We start from the raw sequence: 22,452 nt of genomic DNA on the forward strand, positions 1-22,452 counted from the left end.
CCCGGCGCAGCCCCCCAGGCAGAATGAGGTCAAGCATATGATCAGGTTTCTGGGAGCTCAAAGCTACAAAAGGGCAACAAAGATTCTGATATACCTGTTGGGCCGTACGAAACTGGACACCGGCGGAGGCAGTGGGAAGAGAACCACTCATTGCCAGCCGTCAAAGGGACTGGGAAGCTAAAACGGTATGATAGTTTAACGGCCTCAGTCATGGGGAGCTCAGGGTTTTCTGATACAATGTACTGCGTCCATAAATCAAAGCTACTTTCCATCACTATGATGTATAATACTTCAACCTCTGGCAAGTTAACTCACATTCCAACATAACGACTAATATTTCTCTGCCAGCCAAAACCACCCCAAACACACTCGGACCAAATGATTTGCAGCTTTAGAGCCATCACTCAACTCAGTTTTGGATCCTTTCATGTGTTTTTTTTTTTTTGTTCCTCGCTTATCAGCCAGCAAGACATCTGGCATTGTTTTCTCCGTGTATTAAATGTACGTTTTGATGACCTGCATTTAACACAAAATGTGGACTTGTCAGTCAAATTCACAGAGTGGAATAAAAGACGTTTGAACAGTAAAAGAGAAAAAGCAGAGGTTAGATCTCAAACGTTGAGGAGCGAGCGGCACACAGAGGGATTAGATAAATATAAGAAAAGCTATTAAGCTAACTGCAGTTTGGAAAAGTGAGCTAAGTGTGAGTGACTCCCTCGTCAGTGGGCCTTGGGAGTAATTAGCAGGGATTACAGCTCATCTGGCCGGCACCCAACTCTGGGGTTTCAGCCCAAACACCCAGTCAAGTCCCTGGCTTAGCTCTCTAACTGCGCTCCTTAACCACAGGCCTCTGGCGAGTTGCACAGATCGTAATGGTGATCATGTCCATCATCACAGACATCAAGCTCACTGTGGCTTCACTGGAAATCAATTCACCTAAGTTACATTACATCTCCATCATAACCACAGTCCCACACTGGCTGCAGCTTATGTGCTGCAGTGTCTGCAGTTTGTGATGGGAGCCTTGTCAGGTGACGAGGTTCACACTACACCCCTGCAGCTTGGGATCAGAGCCCCCCGGCCCTTCGCCACACTCCTCACAGCTGGTGGAGTGACACCAGCACCGGGGTGATGAACACAAAGGAGACGCACAGAGGCTCAAATATCAGAGGAGCAGAAAAATTACACCACTAAGCTTTGACTGCACAAAAGGACGAGCTGCCAGAGGAGCTGAATGATTGAGAGAGGTGGAGGTGGGAGTATTGGCCATGTTGTATCAGAGAGGAAATGTGGTATTGGTTTGTCTTCAACATTCAGATGTGAAACAATAAAACCACAAAGGGATGTGGGTTACCAGAGGAGTGGTTTGGGTCTGGCAAGTGCATCATCTTTTGTAGTTTTCTGAATAAAGAGAACTACAAAAGATGAAAAGCAAACATTACACAACAGAGTTATAATGTCTGAAGGGAGCATGGCAGCAAACCCACAAGCAAACCACAAGTGACTGGGTGAGAGAGGAAATCACCAAGGGACGGTAAAGAAAGGAAAGATTAGGAATGAAACAAAACCTCCAGGAGGAGCAGAGAAAGAGGGAGCTGGTGGAGTAGAAAATGAACTGATGTGTCAGTCAGAACCGTGTGGTAGGGGGGCAGAGGGTTGACTTTAACAGTGTGTTAACAAGGAGTTTCTCTTCCCTCCAGTTGAAGTATGGAAAACCACCAAGTCAGATCAGGATTTCACACAGTTTGCATCAGACAAGGACCCGCACAGACCCACCTCAAGGTGCTAAAAGCTCCGTTAAACCTTGTATTGTGTTGGACAGACGTGAATGCATACAGGGGGTTACTAAAAGGAGCTGGCTGTATGAACATGCCTGCATGACTGAGCAACTATGAGTCACAGCACATGTATGCCTGCAGTCACCTCCCCCTGATTCTCTAGCATGTGTCCTAAACATACACACACACACACACAAAGTTACTATCCATCTCCTGGATACTCAGTTTGACGAGCCCGGGTACAAAACTCTCTCCTGTCAGTCAAATCTCTCTTCCTCTGATCACCTCAGTCCGACCCTCCAGTGCTCTTTGTTGCCGTGTGTTCCAAGCTCTAGGCCTTCCTATGTGCGGGTCTTGGTGGTCTGGTGTGGAATGTGGTGAGGAGGGGGGAGGCAGGCAGGCCTAAAAGGGGGTGCTCAATTGTTCCCACACACACACAGCATCTAGCCCCCACTGATCTGCCGCTCACTTGGCAATTTTTAAGATGTGGGAAGGGTCGGGGCAAAGAAAGGATGCAGAGAGATAGAAGTGCTGATGCTATAAAAAAAACACACACACACTGTTACTAAAATAAGAAACACATGAACTAATAAAGAAAAAAAGTAGTGTTGGTACTGGTCTTGAATTTCATCTGTATTCTACATTTCTTGTACGATGTGATAAGCTGGTTTATTTTGCAGCAGAGATAAGGCTGATGTTGCTAGCAGAGCAGAACCGGACACCAGGAGAGCCTCTGATCTCAAAGCTGCCACTCTGTGATTGCAGGAAGTTGATTACAGAGGCGAGATATGGTGGAGCTGGCAGGCACGTGTAGCATCCCTCCCTCCTTCCCTCCGTCCTCTGGCCCCATTTGGGCTCTACAATTCACAGCCAGACTCCCTCTGGGTTCATAAGACCTCAACCTCATGATACCTAAACTCAGTTATCTTGAAGGCTCACCAAGCGGGGAGTAAATGTCACATATACAGGGCAGGGAGTAACAGGAACCAACACATTATCACTGCTTTTAACTGATGAACAAGAAGACCTCCAAGGAGGAGGTGCTCCGACTCACGGTCTACAACCTTCAGACGCACTAGGCAGGAGAAAACATCACAGATGATGCATTAATAAAACAATGCTGCTTCTGGGTGAGACTGTATTTTGGTGTTTACACCTTCTTCCCTCAAGTTGAAGTTTGCTTAACATTGCAGAAATAGAACCGAGGTGAGCCTATTTTATTTTAAAGTGAGAAGCCACTGAGTCAGTAGACTGATGCACTTAACAGGTTGAGGCATCCACACTTGTTAGCATTTCTTCCACTTAGGAATCAATGGAACATTTTTCAATCTGCAAAATATGTGCAATAAGTGAACAAATTAAGCATCAGTAGTGACATACACATCAAAAGGCACCCTGTAATTTGTAGTCCTTGAAGTATCGAGTGCAACCTCTCTACCTTTACATCCTCATGTAATCTGCTCCAGAACAAAAGTCAACATATGCAGCAGTCAGCTGTGATGGCTGAGATTATTCTTCCTACTACTTCACATCCAGTCTATTAAACTGGCACTTCCAAACACAGAAGATTTCGTTTAAGTATCAACAACTGATTTGAAATAAAGACATATAAGGCAAGTGAGAGTAGGCGCTTGGATGGCCTCAAACAAGGAAGCTCAAAACAATATCCCATCGCTCAGGAATGTTATCAGAGATTACTCTGCCTGTTTGGCTTTAACACAGGAGTAATATCTGATCTGAACCCGCACACATTTATATCTTCTTCAAATTAATCATCCATATTAATGTTCCAACAAGTTGTTCTTCTTAAGACATGATGCTGCACTGAGAAGTATGTTTTTGAGACTGAAGCTAACGGAACATCAACAGATGGGTTTATTTACATGACTTAGTTTTGAAGTCCACATTTGAACTCAGTACAAAGCTGTCACAGTGTTTGGGTTCATAATGGTTTACATGGTTCCACATGAACAAGGTGTCATTTAATCCAACCTTAAGTGTAGTTTTACACACTGTGAGTAACTCCTTTTTACTAGCATGAGTCAGACCTGCATGTGTGAATATACCATTGGTTGTAACAACACCCATGGGGTGGACCTGGTCTCCTTGATGGCACACCTCAATTTATTTGATCCCTTCAAGTCTGGCATAAAACCAGTTTGGTCAAAGAGTGTTGGTCTTCTTTCATGTGCTGAACAGAAAAGAGTATTTAGCAGGGATGCATTTTGGAAGATAAAGCCCAAAGTTACAGTTTGAGGATTTGGGAGTCAGATATGTGTGTTTCTTTTCATTTTAAGAGTTAGACTTCTTGCTGCGAAACGTTTGGATCTGAGCTGTCCGGATCGAAAGTTTTCGACTCTGAGACTAACAGCTTATGCCGATGACTGCGTGATGTGATCGTTTTGAGTTTGCCCGACAGAATGGTAACTCATTGTCTGTTTTACTCAATGCAAAATTCAGTTTGGTGTTCAATATTTAAATATCCTTCCTGAGATTAAAAAAGAAGAATTCATTATGAAAGTGGTTCTGCTATCTGCTGAAGTCTTTCTGTTGGATTGTCCATTTGGAAATGCACTGAGAGTTTTCTATATTCCTCTAAACATGAAATGATAAAACTCAATATCTGTAACACTGAAGTGATTCTTCATGGCGCAACTTGCACACTAATTTACATAAAACAAAGAGCGCTGTTTGAGTTTTATGGGCCTGACCTTGAAAGGCAAGTCAAGACACTTGGCTGGCAGTTAAGAAGTTAATTATTACAGGTGTTTGAAATACCAGGCCACAGTCTCTCTGTGGAGAGCCACTCAAAGATTGCTCTTCCAGCTATAAAAACTCATGCAGACAGTGTGTGCCCTAGTTCCCTGCTCTTATCTTATCTGGTGAATGTCAGAGAAATAACACAACCTGTTATTTCCTTAATCATAATGATGCAGGGCATGCAGCCTTCAGCTTGGGGGAGGGAGGAGGGGAGGGAGCACTCTCAATGCGAGACTGCAGATTGTCTCGAGCTCACCCAGAAGCCAACACGCTGAGGTCATGCAGGCTTTAAGTTTCAGTCATAATGCACTGAACTGATTGTGAGCAGGGGATGCTCCTTGTTCTGAAGGGGGGGGAAACAACCCTCTCCTCTTTGATCTCAGCCATTGTCCCATACCTGAGGCATGACATCAAGCCTGACTGCCAGAGTAAACCAAAACAGATTTGGCTTGGAGAGCTGCAAAAAAAAGGGGAAGCTCTGGGTCTGTCCAGCCCTGAAATAAGAAGCTATTGACATGGCCGATAGCAATCTGGTCAGTGTTAACTGCTGTTTTCAGGCTGAGCGAGAAGAGCGGGTCCATGATGGAACAAAGCAACACACAGTATCACCTGTAACTGTAAAGAAAGACATACATCACTTACTTTTAGCTGATAGGTTTAGCCAGATAAACCAACATTTACATTCTGTGATCACTGAGATCACACAGCTGTCATCATAATGACTGTGAGTGTTATTTATTTCCCCATTTGAGTGAGGTACTCAACCACAGCCCCGAAACAAATCATCCTCAAGCAGACAAGAAACTTGGAAATGAGGTCTTGAACTGCTTCCACGTGAGCAGAAAAAGATTGATACCATGGGATCAACGAGGAATTTAGCAACTGAGCCTGCTCTTCCTCTGCATTAGTGTACTCTGTCTATGCAGAAGCAATCAAGCTCTTCACTTCACTTTGATATAAAACATCTTTATTGAATCCAAAGTTTGGCTTCAGCTGAGCTCGTCTTTAATGTGAATGGTGACAAACATTCTTATCTCCACACCGCCAATAACAACACTCCATGTTTGTGGTTGTGAAAAGGCATGTTTTAAACCCTGTGTCTCCAATAACACTCAAACTCTTATCTGCTCGTGGTGCTGATATCAGAGGAGATAAACTTTGTACACAATACAAACTGTGGCCTCTCTGTAGCTGCAGTCTGCACCATTCTGGTTCAGTTTGAAATATATTCCTTGAACTTTTATGTTACATATCAAGACACTCAACTTCTATATGGTCAGAGAACAGAAGTAATAACAACCCCCTTCTTTAATAATGAGTAACTTGTGAACTAACAGTGAAATACCTACAGAGGTAATTGATGGTTGAACTCCTCTGAAACCCTTCAGTTTGATCTAAACACAGTCTGTGATCCTGTCAGGGAGGAACTGGGCTTGTTTGGAGTCTGAGCTGTTCCAAAGTGTAGAAATGGAGCTCTTACAAACATTACTGAAGGTCATTCAGATTGCATATCTGGAGTCAGCAGCTTGAAACATGTCCAGAAAGCAGAGCCTCTGTAGCTGCTTCTTGTTATGGAGACCCCCGCCTCTCTTTAATGACAGTAGACCTTGTTTTGTTGGTTCTATGGATCAATTGTCTCAGCTTCTTTCAATGACAAAGAGCTGCTCATTCAGGTCGGCCCTGCTTTAAGCCTGGTGGAGAATTCTGCATTGACTCTACACTGTAGCTATCCCATAGTAGCCTACACCGTTGACTGAATCTGAGTGTATTATAGTGGAGTTAGAGCTGACAAATGTTGAGCAGCAGTTGATCATACTGCAATCATCACAGAGATCAGTGTCAGCAGAGGACGGGAGAATACTGCAACGATACCGGATGTGTTGGAAATGCAGGAAATATGATGCTACCCAGAGGACCAATCACAGGGCTTGAGATCTGCATTGTTTCAACGTGTAGTTACATTTTTGAGGAGGTGCACATCAGGCTACATATGTAGACGTCTGCAAAGTTAAAGGGCTACATGAGAGCAAATCAGCCTTCAGGAATCCAGTGTAAGAAAAAGGCACATGTGTGTATAGCACTCAAATCTGCATAATAAAACAACCTTCATTCAGGTCCTACTTTGAAAACCCAGAGATACACCACAGTATCCAACCATTGCAGACATGCTGGGGATACTCCCAATGATATTTAGCACCACAAAGAAACACAAACAGAAAACAACACAACCTTTAGGCTATATGAAATGCAAGTTCTCTCCCTCTCTGACAGTGAAGTCACACTCGATTCTCCTGGAGCGGAAAGTAGACTAATGAAGATATCAGTACAATAAAAAGGACACACATTTACCACCAATGTCAGATCAGATAATAACATGCACATGTTGCCAAAACTGAACAACTGGACATACAAGAATTTAAAGAGAAGAAAAAGAGGGAAAGTGACTAAATGAAGTGCACTGAGTATGCTTAAGGACATGACTTTTCAAAAGGAAGAACTCAAGACCCCAACATGACAGCCACCACGCTAGGACCTCCTTTCATAATTCAAAGAACATCATGTTAAAGCCACAGCAAAACTGGCCACCAAACCTGAACTTAGGGTTTGAATATATGTGTGCATATTCATTTTAACCACCATAAAGAATGAAAGGGAAACGGGAGAGGGGGAGGGATTTAAAGTATGCAAGGCACAGTGGAATTTCAAACCCCAACTCCCTTCCCCCTGCTCCCCACAAGCCTCCACTGTAAACCCCCTACGTATGTTTCCATCACTTGGGTTTAACTCATGATTAGCTGCATTGATTTGCCTCATCACCTCTGTGCGGCTATAAATGTAGCAGTTCCCATTTATTTAGCAGCATTCTTCAACGGTGCATTACATCCTGTCCTGCTGAGGCAGATGTAGAGAGACAACATGTGCCATTATATCGACCAATCAGAGTATCTCAGAAAATGAACGAATAGAGTGGAATAGAATCAAGCAGACTTTTTCACAATGCACGGGGATGTTTACTAAACCATGGCCGGCTGCTGCACTTCACAGCCATAGGAGTCTCTGTCAAGGAAGCCTGGAAATAAACAAAGGCCTGGCTTCTTTCAGTGGGGAGCACAGCTTGTGTGTTGATTATACCTCTTTATTGTTATGAATTACCTACAAGTATTTCCTATGAGGACTATATTTACCCAGAGCAGGGGTGGACTAGTGCCAGCAGCACATTTGGCTGAAGAATTCATCCCCAAATGTTTCACAGCTACTTTCCCCCAACTTAACAATGTACTGTAACTTTTAACACATGGAAAAAGCACCATGAGCATATGATGAGTCTGTCAGAGGCTCACAAATACATAAAGTGACAGTTTTACTGTGAGTTATACATCATACTTTACTTTCATGTCAACAATTTCAGAACATTGTGATGTTTGAGAAGATTTAAAGCATCAGGAAAATGCTACAAAGTGAGTTTAGAGGTATGTTTAGACTGTCTTTACTGTGTCAGAAGACTTTAATGCTTGATAACAAATACCTGAGAGATAATCTGAGTTTAACTAAGACATGCTAAAGATGCTAACTTCTTAAATCCTCATTAGCACAACTTCATGTTGTACAAGATAGAGCTGCTAGATTGGCTCTTAACTGTTCTTTTCGTACTAATGTGCTTGGGATTAAGAAAGTATGTTTCTACATTTCTTTCTTAAGATTATATTGGCCAACTGTGGAAACTAAATCAAAATCCCGTCTCCTGTCATTTATGCAAACTGCAATATGGAATAACACACCACAGTTCTTTTGTGATAGACTCAAATATTCTGGTTTTAATCACAGGTATACGACATGTCATGTGAGCACTGGTTATCTGCTAACACCAAGTCCTAGAAATAACTGTGTGATGAAGTATGTAAATCAACTCCCCATCAACATGAGATCAAAAACAGATTTTCTTTTAAAAAGTCACTTAAACAGATGCTGATGAATTCCTCATAGATGTTATTATGTAATCACTGTTTTGAAAGTCTTTGTTTTATTATTTTTTGGTGCCATGTGTTTGTGACAATTTTGTTTTTGTTTCCATTATTTGTAGTTTAATGCTACTCGTTGTTTCTTTGCTGAGATACTTAGTTTATTTTTCATTTTCAAACTTGATTTTTATAATTGGCTGCTATTGCATCTTGTTTTATGGATAATACGTGATTTTAAATAATTGTTTTACTTGTTTTTGTTTTGTTGTGTGGACCCCGGGAAGACTAGCAATCACAATGTGGAAGCTAATGGGGATCCTAATAAATAAATAAATAAATAAATAAATTAGCACCAAGGACCACTGAGACACCTCTTCAGGACCCGTGGAGCGTCCACGGACCCCACTTTTGGAACCCACAGTCTGTATTAGTTTAAGGATAGGAAAAGCCAACATGTGAAAACTTACCACTGACTCCTACGTTGGGCACATCGTTCACGTTGAAGCCCTTGGAGCTGTAAGCAGCTCGGACTTCGTTGCAGTTTTTGGACTTTTGCTCCGCAGTCACCGACACAGACGACACAACAAGCGTGCAAGCCACACACAGCACCAACAGCGTCTTCATGTTGTGTCAGTGATAGACAAAAATGTAAAAGTTACACAGCACGAAACAGAAAAATACTCGCTCAGGTGTGCGTAAGCTAGGACAAAGTTTCAGCGACTCCCACGCTGAGTTTCCTCATGGAGACGCTGATTTCTTCAGCTCGACAGAAACTTCATTCACAGCAGCTCTGAGGCTACTGAAACCACACCGAGGGAGGAAAACACCGAGAAACCCTCAGCAAGAGTCGACCGACAAACACAGGGCCAACAGGGGAGAGTGTCCAAGTCCAGAGGAGAGTGCAAAGAAAGCGAAATAACTACTTTAAAAGTTTTTAAAACGCGTAAAAACTTTCCGCGACTGCACGGAGGAAACTCAGAATCACAAAGTTAAAGCTTCACAGCCTCGACGAGAGGAAAAATCAAACCACGAGCAGAGGAGTTGGTACACAAGAGTCGGAAAAGTGATTTTTCTTCTTTCCTCCTGTGTTTTCTTGCTTTCTTTTCAAAGTTAAGGAGGCCGTGGTTTCTGTGGGACAGGACGCCGAACTGTAAGCTAGTCCGTACTGGGATCCAGATGCGAGGAGAAAACCCTAGTGGACACCAGGAGTGAGTGCAAGTTCCGGGGACAAAGACGTGGAAAATGGGAACACCAGGGATGGAGCATGGAGCTGGGACTCTCTCTCTCTCTCTCTCTCTCTCTCTCTCTCTCTCTCTCTCTCTCTCTCTCTCTCTCTCTCTCAAATTCAAATAGCTTTATTGGCATGAAAGTTAAAACAATATTGCCAAAGCATAAACAAAATCACATCAATCAATATATACAATCACAAATAAATCAACAAGAGTTTACAACAATTAATATCTAGCTTATTCAGGATAAAATAGTATTTTCAATATATTCAAATATTAAAACATAGAATGAAAACAATAGGATGATAATAACAGTGTTAAATAATAGAGAATAGGGTTAGAATCTCTCTCTCTCTCTTTCTCTCTCTCTCTCTCTCTCTCTCTCTCTCTCTCTCTCAATATAAAGTCTAGAGTAGTGGTAACTAGTCTTGAAAAATCAGGACTGGAGCTGAGGGTGGAGCTTCACTGTGGCATAACATGAGGGCAGGATTCACTCCTCGTTCACATGACACAAGCAGAGACCCAGAGTCCTGTAAATCACAGGTCTGTTCAGTGCAGACCCCCTCTTGACCCTTGACTCAGAGAGCTTTCTTATCTGTTTTAGTGTCAGTGTTGAGATACAGTAAGAGCAGCGATCATTAAAAATGCTTTGAACTTAACAGACCCCTCATCTTTCTATCACCCTACTCACATAAGACAAGTTGAATTATGGTCGGTAGAAAAAATGTTTTCTCTCTCTCTTTCAGTGAAACCCTTGAAAAAAAACATGAACCTACATTTCTCAAACCACATTTTTGTATTTTTCCATTCTCAATGCTGTGAAATACAAAGAGAGATGACAAACTAATTTGGCATGTGTTCCCAAATTGTTTTACTCTTTGAGAGAGTTTACATAACAAGAAAACACTTGGAGACCTATTTTCCCTGAATGCGTTATTTCTGTCGAGCCTGCATAGTTTGTTTAAAACCCTCGGATTCAAACCTGCCTAGTGTAACAGTAACCATGGAGTCAAAATTACAGGCCTGTTCCTTACACAAACACAGGCCGGGCTCAGTGCTGTTAGCAACGAGGCAGTTAGTGTCTAATGTGCAGCTGCTTGTCATGTAGTGTGGCCGGTGAAGCACAGTAAATGTTAGGGTGGTGGAGCTGTTCAGGTTGATGGAACTTGCAAAGTAAATTTGGAGGATTTATGAAAACGTCAAGAATAACTTGAGCAGCTGCACAGGAAATTCACCAATGCATTTGTTTACATTTTGTACTTTGCTTCAACTTTTCAAGCTGTCAACTATTAAACAGATACTTAAAAACAAAATATATCCTGCTCTGTCTTCTATGTTTTAGGAATAAATGTCATCCCATCCTCTCCTGCTTTTCCCTGGTTTTCCATCAGCATCTTTTTTTAACTTCTCTGAGGAGCAGTTTGTTATACCTGCTGATGTCTGCCTTAGACCTTTGCCCACCTTGCATGTTTCCTTTTGTAACACTGGAAGGTGCTTTTTAAGTTTCTTCTGAACTTATCACATAATCGCAAAAATGAATTGTGTAAAAAAAACAACTAAAATACTTAAAATTTGAAGTCGTCATCAGTGATCACATCACAGCTGATTCCATGTCTCCGTCTCATGGAGAATAATCACATAACATAATCTAAATTTGCAATGTAACAAGATTGATCATTCTGAAAACAGAAGTCTAGATATTGGATGTTACGTTTTAACGTTGTACCCAGTCTTGAGCAGAAACTCATCATTAAAAGTTATAATTAGACTCTTTTACCCCCTGCGTTTAAACATGCCTGGACTTGTAGGGTGCTTCTGTCTGTGTGTGTGTGTCTGTGTGCGTACACACGACCATTAGTTTGGGGGGTAGCACTCAGCAAAATGACATTCCTTCTTTTGTGTCCACATTCCTCAGGCGGCTCCATTCATTCTGTGTGACTGCGGCTGCTGCAGGGGAAGCCAGGGGTGCTGAGGAGCAGGAGGAGGATGCTGGAGCTGTGTGCATGGGAGAGCGTGGGCCCGGCGCTCCTCTCAATAGGCCAACAAAAGGTAAGAAAATGGTCCAGTGCCATGGTAATTAGACATGAATGAGCTTTGAACGATGTGACATATCCCAGGCTTTTCTCTCCAGCCGAGGAATTTCAACATCCAACTTGGTTAAAATTCGACTGGACTGGGGAGGCCATACTCGCTCAAGCACCTGAATTATATTGTTATTTTAATTCTTATGCACTGCTTGATGACTCCTCACGGATAGCCGAGCCCAAACATCTCTGAGTGACCATGAAATAAAGCTGAAATACATACACATGGGGAGTCAATCACTCAGGCGGAAAATGCACCAATTCATGATAGTCAGCTCTTCTCACTGTTCCTGCTGACTAACATCAAATTGACCTTTCACTCTGATAATGTGTGCTGTTTCAACATTGCCCCAATATTACCCTAAGAAAACATGTGAACTCTGCATTTCAATGGGCCTGTTTGCCCTTTCTCCAGCCTCGCATTAGCATTCAGAGTAACCCCCCCCTCTCTCCATCCATGGTGTGTTGCTGCTCTCTCTGCAGCCATCGTTTGCTCATCTCCTAATAATCAGACCCTCTTTTCCATTTTAAAAGCTGCAATCTATTTAAGGAGAGAAAAGCACAGCTGGATAACAATGGCGATTTTATCCGGATCTGGGGAGCAGAGGGTGCGTGGGTGTGAAAAGTTACAGCAGAGCGGGACAGAGAGTGGGTTTCTGAAGTGTGTTTGCGGTGACAGGCGTGTTATGTATGGAGCTGTGAGTGATTGACCTTGTTAAGAAAGTAGACAGGCTTTAAAAAGGGAGACAAAACACAAACAATTAGGACTAATGAAGCTCATTTCATTGTTTATCAGAGGATGAGCGTCTGTTACCTGCTAAAGGTGACTTCAGGGGTGAAACTCATGAGCTTCAGCGTGGAGAAACCCCATAGAGAGGGTCTGTGGAGACCTTATACCCAGAGCGCTTCATCATCTGTTAGGAGAGAGAAATACTGATCCAAAGAAAAACACACATGATTCACATGCTGCTTTGAGGATTTAGAGAACAGTCCAGAGAAACATAAATTATATGATTCATGAAGGGCTTTGAAGTGGATCGGCAGCTGAAAAGCACATATAAACTTGTAACTTTGAATGTCCTCATCATAACCCCTGCTGCATACCATCAATTTTCTCTTGCGGTTTTCACATATGTACTAAACTCCTGAACATTTCTGGAAATCTCTGTGGTGGGCTGCACGTGTGAATGCTAACAGCCACATTTTTCTTCCTGTCTTTACCTGGACATTTTCTCTCTGGTAAGCTGATGTGTGAACACAGCAGGTAACAGTCAGAAAAATTAACGCCAGTGGACGGCAGTGATGATGTTTATGTACTGCCACCAAGGCACGACTGGACTGGAGTGAGCTTTGTGCACTTCATGAGGCTTCTTCATACCCTTTTCTGCACACAACATGTTCTTTTCCACTCATGTGTTTATTCTGTGCGAGTAGCATAGTACAGCACATCTTATGTCATGTGCTGTATCCTGAACCCCCTTCCACTTCCCATCTACAAGAGAATACTTCAGGCTGTGAGGGATGTGTCAGCATGGGCAGCTCTGGAAAATTACAGGGACAGGCTGAAATTTTTTGATACAATTTTCAGGAGTGCATGGGTGAAAAGGCCTCCTGTTTTGCTTTTTCTGGCATTTTCCAGAAAACCCTCTGAAAGAAATAAACATGGTAGGTTTAAAATGCACAGAGGTCATTTCTAATCTTTCATTTGATGTTTTTGGTACTTCTCCTAAAAGCTCAGTTTATCCAGAATGTCTTTTGATAACCAAAAATAACTTGTTGCATTGTCGAACCAAAGCTAGCTTTAAGCTAGTTTCTTTTCAAATAGCTAATGGATGTTGTTTTGAAATGTGTCATTTTTTTAGATTCTTTACTATGAAAAAGCTAAAACATACAAGTGGCATTTCTTATCCCAAAGTAGTACTGGTGTTACAATCAAACTAATATGAATTTCTCTCTCTTATCAGTTACAGTAACTTGTAGAGATTGTGATCAAGCGTTGTCCATTTTTTGTGTCCCTAATTTTCATGAAGGAATCTCAGTAGCTATCTAACTATGCAGAACAATCAACCATTTATTCATAACCCTGCATTCTGAGCTCTGATTAAGAGATGGTTGTTGGTGATTCAGATCGGGCTGATGGTAATGCCGGCCAATGAAACCACCTAGAGTGAAGAGTTTGATATATTTGCCTATGGCAGGGCTGAAAATTTCACATACACAGCATTTATTTCTGAAGACATTGTTTACTAAGTGTCCAAATGGAAGTTGATTAAGTCAGAGATATTTTAGTAGATTTAAATTATATATATATACATAAATTGTATACATGGCTTCAATAGATCTCCCATTGAGGAGTCACATTGCCATTCTATGATAAACAAGGATAGATATTTAGCCTTTTCTGAATTTACGTTAACACTTTGTTGTGGCAGTTTCTGTCTTTTATTCGATTATTGGGATGTCTAAATTCTGCAGTACCATTTTCAGTTCAGTGAACTATGAAAAGCAACACTAAAACTGAAAATAATAATAATAATAAAAAGTGACACCAAAACCAGCCTTGAAGATAGGCAGGACCCGAAGTATGTCATAACTGCTACCATAAATTATATTTGCCAAACCAAAATAGAATATGCAGAATGATTTCTTCCGTTGGATGAAAACCAACACTCACACAGAACTTGCTCCAGTTTCCAACTGGAGCTGCTTAGTGAAAAAATTAATCAACTGTTTTTTCCAATTAATTCCTGATTTTGGAAAGCTATGCAGAGTTTAGGGAGAGTACACTAATCTTTTAAACTAAAGGAACTCACACCAACATCAGACGTTTACTGATGATGGTTCCTGATATTGATCTGTATGTTACTGTGATAAGACCTTGATAACGCAACATCCCTCTATGTGACCTGTTAAACGTGACAATCATTAACAGCTGAAGGGACTCCACAGTTCATTGGTATTTTGCTGATTCCGTTCAATTCTGCATCACAGGTGGGTGTGGTCACATGCACAACAAACCTCACCTCAGCGTATCCTGGTGAAATGTTCAATGTAGTTTGGTATGAAGTCAAATATAGGCTTGATCTTTTCTGTCCAAAGAGAATGTCACAGCAAAGCCTTTTCTTTCAACATTGTGTTTTTTGTATAAAAAGACTTGGATATACTTGGAGGATAGTCTTATCTGACAACTTAAAGCTCATGTAGCTTTTGGGGGCTTTTTTTTAGACAAAATGGTACCGCTCACATTTTTGTTGATTCTGTCCTGTACATAGAGTCTCATCCTGTCTTTTAAAAGTGAAATGTATCACTCACTGTGAAGGTTTGCTGTGGATAAAAGTAGTAACAAGTTTCATTGTGCTGTAAATCGTAGCATCTGACACCTACCCCCTCACAGAGGGCGCAATGATTCAAGATTACAAGAAAGACATTGTCAATCCTGTTGATGATGGTTTCATTTGATTTTGTGGGTCATAAAGAGGCATCAGTGTAAATTTGAGTCTGTTTCACAACCAGTCAAAAACTCCTCATAGGACCGTTCATTTATAAGTTTGATTTTCGTTTAAGCTTATTCTCTATGAGAGTAGAGTTGTTTTTTCACATTGAAGGTTTCTGTTTTTGAAGTGAGTGTACTCTGCTTCTGTTGAAAACAATTTAGGATTTGGATCAAAGTATAACAGAAGCTGTAGAATTGTTGCCTATGTTGTCACACTTCACACAGGTCTACAGATAAGCTGAGTTTTTGTGAATGATACCTTCAGCATGTTTTACAAAATGTAATCTTTAGATAGTTGTTTAATGCAGCATGAAAAATACAACTTTAACTTTTAAAATAAATTATTAATATTAAATGTAAAGATTATTCTAAAGTCATTAAAAACAGTTTCCAGGAGTTGTTACATGGGACTGCATATAAAGCAGATGTGCTGGACCCATCAAAGTGGTTACATGTTTGATATTTACTTCAGTCTACAGTCAATAAAATGTAAACATCAAAGATAAGTTTGCGGTCATATTTGTTATGCTTTACACAGCATCTCTTATCATGTTGTAAATCATTGGAGAAGGGAGCCTCTTGTGTGTTTTGTGTGTTATTTTTCAGTAGAAGACACATCAACAAGAAACACAAACAGTAAAAGATGAATAGTTTATTTCACGCTGTACTTTCTCATCAATGTCCAACTGAAATAAAACAACATAATTCTTGCCAAGTATTTCAGTCAACCTTTGACCCATGGTCTAAAATTGCCGTTTGATGGTCATGATGAATGGATCCCACAACAAATATGCAGCTAACTAATGAGATTAATCCAGACTGTATTCTGTTATGTGTTCCAGTAACGGGCCTCTTGTGCTCGGCACGCCGGCACACAGACATGACTCACTGACACACCTTCCTGGAGCAGAGCCGCAGCTATTGTTAGGAGTTTAACCTACTGTATGCTTTCCCTGATACTATGTGTCACAACTGGTCGTCTGTATTTATGTTTCAGGGCTGGGATGAACTCATGGACCACAAAGTTTTTGCTTCTGTCCCAGAGTTTGCTGAGCTTGGCTCAAACAACTCAAGACCCTGGAGGAGAAGCAGGAATAGCTAAAAGATAGATAGTCTGAGTGAGTACAGTTACACTCACAGCTGGGTGAAGCCAGCTGAGTGGCAGCAGCAGATGCACTTTCAGTTTTTAATTACTGTCCTCCCAAATATCCATCACACTTCCCCCCGGTCCATACGAGGGAGCTTGAATCCAGTTTCCACCACATTTCTCTCGGAAAATCAAACAAAATAAAGCGAAGGATTGAAAAATATGACTTCTGCCTAAACAAACACTACTAAAACAAATGGTTGAACACAAGAACCAGACTTATGAATATGTGAGCTAATGCAAACCTACATTACAAATACATTTACACATGTTTATACATATTTACATTCCATATTACGCCTCCCTCTATGCACAGTGCTAAAGAATAAGCTAGAAATTTGCAGCAACATTTCAGTGGTTGAGCTAAAAACAATCACTATAATGAACTTATGAGTCAAAACCCAAAACTCAGATCATCTTGTAAAAGGTGCCGGGACTGAAATTTTGGGAACATGGCACCAACACATGAAACAATCATCTGTACAGTTTCCAGGCTGGTTTTTGGACTTAAACTTTTCAGGTTTCAACTTAGGGCTGTTTCGTTCATCAGCGTTACAAAACAGTAAAGAGTAAAGATTGGAGTGTGAATCAGTCTAAAGGAAGTGAGCTGTTGTTACACAAAGGATGAGAGAGAAAGAAGGAACTTTAAGTAATAACAGAGCATTTCAAGGTACAGTGCATCTTTAATGAGGGTTAAACCTCAGCCTGTGGGGATCTGGAGTTCACAACAACTCACCATCTGAAGTCCAGTCCTGGCAGGAGATCACTCATTGCCATTGAAAGAGAAAAATGTTTTCTTTTTCCAGATTTTTTCTGCAGGGCATTAACTTATGGCAGACTGGGGGGTGGGAGCTTTTGAAAAAGGTCTGTTGTGGAGCTCCTCGCCTGCAGGTCCATGACAAAGCTGTCTAATGATGAGGGTCCCTGTCACTTTGTTATTTTACAGAAGTCAGTATGAAAGAAGTGAGGAGGTGCTTTAAGTGGGCACAAAAATTGCAATAACCCTGGTGGAGTGTACTAAAGGGCACGTTTGTTTTAATTTACACAAAGCCATAAGTTTCTCTGCTGTGCTTCGAAGGGGTTCTACAAACATCCAGTGATTTTGAACCAAAAACAGGTTCCTGCTGAGACACATTAAAAGAAACAGAGCATTTGTTTTGTTGTTCGTGCTTCCTTTGATGAGTTGCTGGACTTTACATTAAGGACTAGAACTTTAAAAAAGTTTGTAATGAATCCAAGGGGAAAAAGGAGTGATGGGAGTGTCTGAGCACACCGGTCAGTGTGGACAGGGCAGGAGCAGAGATAACGTAAGAGGAAGTATCAGGAACAGGTAGCTCCTCCACAGTGGAGCCGCAGGTGAGGACACGCCTCCCACCCCGGCTGTGGCCAAGCGAGGGGTCAGAAGCTGCTCCTGGAAGGTGAAGTCGTCCATTGCCAGGTTATCAGCAAGGTCTGTGAGACAAGGGAGACAGGCGGAGACAGAGGAGATGAGTGGGAGATAGCGAAAGGAGGCAAAGAATGAAAAATATGAGAGAGGCAGGAAAGAGGATGGAGACGATTAGACTCAACACTGTCACAAAAGCTGAAAAACAAGTGTGGTATGTCTGTCATCCTTTTGCATGATGTCTTAAACAGCTGTAAAAACAATGTTACATCTTGAGAACGAGAAACACAAGCCCCACATATAACCAGATGTCACATGTTATTGTTGCAGATGCACGCTGAATCACAGACACATATTTTACTGGGAGTTAGTGTTGAAATGTTGATTTAAGTGGTGAGATGCTGTAAACAACAACCCCCCCAAAAAGCCCACAGCAGCTGTGTGAAGTAACGTCTGCAAATCTGAAACACACACACATCTTCAATGAGTGTCTTGATACAAAAGATCTCAATTGTTTTAAAAAAAAAAGGACTAAGATGATTTATGGAAGCAGCCAAATATTTTGTTCACATAAGCGATATAAAAGTAAACATTCAGCAGCAACTACCGTCCTTGAGATTTCAAATGTGACAAGTTAGCTAATGTTCTTTGTTTATATCATTTTAGCCCAGATGGGGACCAAGTGTTAAAGTTTAGCTCAACAGTTTTATCAGCTCTTTTCACCTATATTTCTATGCAAGGTGGGCAAAACAAGACCCCATTGTACAGGTATCAATATGAGTCAATGTGAATATCATGTGTAAACTGCTAAACACTTCGTTTCCCTTTTCATTTATCACATGCTTTGGGGAAAAGTTTAGGGGAGAGAATGCCTCTGTTTTTAGGATCCACACTGTGTCCATTGCAACTAGCCTATAATCACAAACTTTCACTTCTCCCTCCACAACTACTGTAAAAAATGCCCTCAAGCAAGGCACGTAAATAATTTGCTCCAGTGAAGCTGTCTGGCTAACAGCAGTTCTGTGGTTTGACTTGGAAACTCTCAGCTGTCAGTGTTTCCAACTAAAATCATATGAGGCAGAGGCTATACTGAAGTCGGTTAAACAATAAAGAGTTTAAGTCTTTATGTTTCAGTGAGAATCCTGCAGTACTCCTCCGTCACTCAGGCTTTTTCTGGATTCCATCTGTTCTGTTTGCTGCAGTGACTTCATTGTCACCTGCTGCTCTGCTCTTACTTACTGCTGTCTTACTGCTCTGCATCCACAGCTGTTCTCCTACTGACGCTGAGCAGAGCAGATCTCCTCTTCCATGTGTGTGTGTGTGTGGGACATATTCTGTGCTGCTTTGTCTGGGAGAAAGCTGTGAAGGAGACTGAAATAAGAAGGGTGAGTTATGAGAGGGGCCAGGAGAATATCAGTAATAAAGCAGCTCTAAGGTTAGGAACGCAAACTATGAGCTGAGCTGTCCCCTGTAAAGTCAGAAGCAGAGCACCTCTCCAGACTCACAAACACGCTGAAACATTGGTGCATTTTTCACATACCTATTTGTCACACAGCCATTGTGGAAACATACACTCACTGTCCCAGCTGAGCTCCTAAAATAACAGATAGCTCCAAATTGAATTAGCCGTCTCATCTGATCTGTTTACTGGCCTCCCTTGTGGGAGTGATCCACTGGGAGGAAATGGCTGATTTGACCCAGTGTGTGATCAGGGAGCAGGGGGGAGCTGTAGTAAAGCTTTTGCTCGCCCTTCCTCAGTAGAGACAAAGAGAGAGGGTCCCTTCCTCCTGACTTTCTGGGTGCCTACATGCCCCTATGCTGCCAGGCTCTATCTTAAACAGAGGAAGGAGGCAAATGAATAAACCTCCACACGGCATCTCCTATGAATTTCTTTGCAGTTACATCATTTGAATGATGGCCAGAGGACAATTAACTTTTTTTCTCCCCCTGTGTGCTCTGACATGGCAGTGGGCAGACATTCTTCGAGGCTCTGAAAGAACGATTTGTCACTGTCGACAGCGGTGCACTGTACTGCCGAGCCAATTAGGCTCAAGGTGCAATTCGATACAGCTTTTATATACACTGTGGATAAGAAGGAGGGCGGGGGGCATGTGCGTCTGCATTTGTGTGTTTGTGTGCGGATGATTGAGTGGGGTGTGTGAGCCCATCCCCATGTGTGTTTGTGAAAAAGCAGGAGACTAAGTGGGAGAGCATTGTGTTGGTGTGCTTTACAGCCGCAATAATGTGAGTGAAAAAAAGTCTTAGGCTGTGAAAAAAATCCCTCAAACCAGGGAAAAAAAGTCCTTTCACGTAGTTTAAACACTTCGACATGAGCAGCACCACAGAGGGGCCTTGTTCTGCAGGCTTTAAAACAACCCAACAGGGACTGAACACTATGCAAACTTAGATCCCCTATGCTCCCACACAGGCCTGGGACTAATAATATCCTGGTATCATTAGTGATGAACACCTGTGCCTGTGTGTGTCGCAAAGTACAGACAAAGTGAGAGTGAAAGACCTGCAAACACAGACAGAAGTAATCCCTGTTCAGCTTATTTTTCCCTTTTCCTTCTGAGGTCTTGCAGGGAGGAGCCAGGACAGAGGACAGGCAGCAACAATTAGACAAATAGATGGATAACTCGGCTAAAAATAGAGACACAATCCCAACTGTGATTAATGTGACAGTTGTAAGCCCTTCTGTCTTTCAGTGGAGCCCAGCCCTCCTCCTGCTCGGCCATTCAGACTGTCCAGTTTGAGGCTATCACTACTCAGAGGAACGCCACCTTGCTAGCGTACCCCTGCTGGCTTTATCGTGCCCTCATAAGCTCAAGTTACAGCCCAGGGGAGAGGTCAACAGTCCACCCATTGATTGGTTATGCTAAGGTTTCGGACTGAAAATGAGCAGGTAGGTTGAGTCACATGCAAGTAAACAGCCTGGGACATATTCAGGCTTTTGTTGTTTTTTTATTAGAAACCTTTCCTCAGGAGAAAAGACAAATGAGTCCGACTGTGTTTTTCAGGGGGAGCTGATGTTTGTTTTGATCCCCCTAACAGGTCAAACAGTGGCTGGAGTATGTACATGCATGTCTCTATGTGTGAGGGGGGAGAGAGTCTGGAGCTCTGTTTTCAGCTCTGTGCTCCAGGCTTGTCGTTTACAGTTTGCAGTTGTCACAACAAGCAAAAATATGTGGAAAAATTGCAACAGTGTGTGGAAAGCCATATTTTGAAGCACACCACACCATAGGTGATGATTATATGATACACAAAACCCCAGCTTCATTTTCCCTCTCTTGCATTCTCAGTAGGCTTGTTTGGTAGCTGCAGATAAATGACTGCTAGGAGTCAGTGCACATCAGGTGCAGGTTGACACATTATTATAACCCCTCTGGCGAGTGTGTACCTTCATGGTCCAGTACAGTTTATTCAGTACATGTGTGCTCTGCACAAAGGCCTTTTTTTGGTCAGATAAGTATGTGGAATGTTAAGTCTCCAAACACAGGTGCTCCTTATGAAATGGGGAGATGGTTTAGATTGCTGCTACATTGGCAGACGATGTGCGCACATAACACACCTAAGCTGGTCAAATTTGATCTAGGTTTTCAAGATTCAACAGCTTAAAAGATATTACGCTTTCTGAGGTAAAGCAAATATTTTATCTCTTGTCTCATCTCTGCAGAGCAAACTATTCCCTTAAACACTGCACTCAGCACATTTAGAAATTGAGTTGGCTGCTGTGAGTGTGTGTGTGCAGTCTTTCAGGGGCCGCCCTCACGGCCGAGAGGAGGACGACGGTTCTGTGAAAACATGATAGGAGCTCTTGGATGGATTGATTAGGTCTAATCTTGTGAATGGCCACAGATACGAAGCTGAACTGTGATTATTGGCCTATTGATCACATTCTGTAACTTGTGTGACTTGGCTGAGGCTGTTAGTCCCGGGACGCTGCTGATTGAGAGCTGGGAAGGAACTGAGGGAGCGGTGCAGGATGCTTCTGTCCTGGGCTGGCGGGAATGTGACCGTCTGCCTCCACACCCACAGGCCGACCACAGGGGCGCTCGGAGAGGCTGGGAATGTTGAGCCAAGACAAACGGGACGCCCAGAGGAGGCCCTGCCCCGGGCCTTTGCAACAGCACCACTCTCTGAGCTGCACTGGCCTCCCAACCTCCACAACACTCACTGTTGTTCTAGGCAGAGGGATCCTCCCTCGCAAAGGGCAAGAGAGTAAGACAGGGAGACATGATGCCAAAGACGGCTGAGGACAGAAACAGACATAATGGAGTTTTAAATGAAACTAAACCTGAAGGTCATTACATGGAGTTAGAGCACTTACAGAGCTTTAGCAAAAGATAAAACAGAATGAAGACAAGGACAGAGGAAATAAAGTTTGTGTGGTGAGTCAAAATCCAGAAAACTCCAAACTGAGCTCTTAATGTTTGGGGTTTGCTCTGATAAGAAAGGACTACACCCACTTGTCAAACGGGGGAAACCAAACCTCCAAGACACGTTTTTAAAATGTGGCTTTGTGTGACCAATGCAAGTCAACACCTATTAATTAAAGTGTTCAGTGAAGGGAGGTGGTGTCAGTGAGGGGATGACCAACATGTTGCACCCATTAGCC

The 22,452-nt window shown here is 42.3% G+C and overlaps 2 protein-coding genes across 2 annotated transcripts in view; both read right to left on the reverse strand.

Annotated features, from left to right (window-relative positions):
• gpc4 (glypican 4) overlaps window positions 1–9,738 on the reverse strand; it is a 34,964-nt gene extending 25,226 nt beyond the window's left edge. Inside the window, 1 exon segment of the mRNA XM_034689670.1 lies at window positions 8,965–9,738. Within this exon segment, the coding sequence (XP_034545561.1) occupies window positions 8,965–9,121 (157 nt within the window). The 5' untranslated portion in view covers window positions 9,122–9,738.
• Window positions 9,739–15,940: 6,202 nt separating this feature from the next.
• Window positions 15,941–22,452, reverse strand: part of gpc3 (glypican 3) — a 109,188-nt gene continuing 102,676 nt past the window's right edge. Inside the window, exon 7 of the mRNA XM_034690100.1 lies at window positions 15,941–17,902. Coding sequence (XP_034545991.1) covers window positions 17,727–17,902 — 176 coding nt within the window. The 3' untranslated portion in view covers window positions 15,941–17,726. The remainder of the gene's footprint in view (window positions 17,903–22,452) is intronic.

Source organism: Notolabrus celidotus, chromosome 8 (genome assembly GCF_009762535.1).
Source record: "Notolabrus celidotus isolate fNotCel1 chromosome 8, fNotCel1.pri, whole genome shotgun sequence".
Taxonomy (NCBI): Eukaryota; Metazoa; Chordata; class Actinopteri; order Labriformes; family Labridae; genus Notolabrus; species Notolabrus celidotus.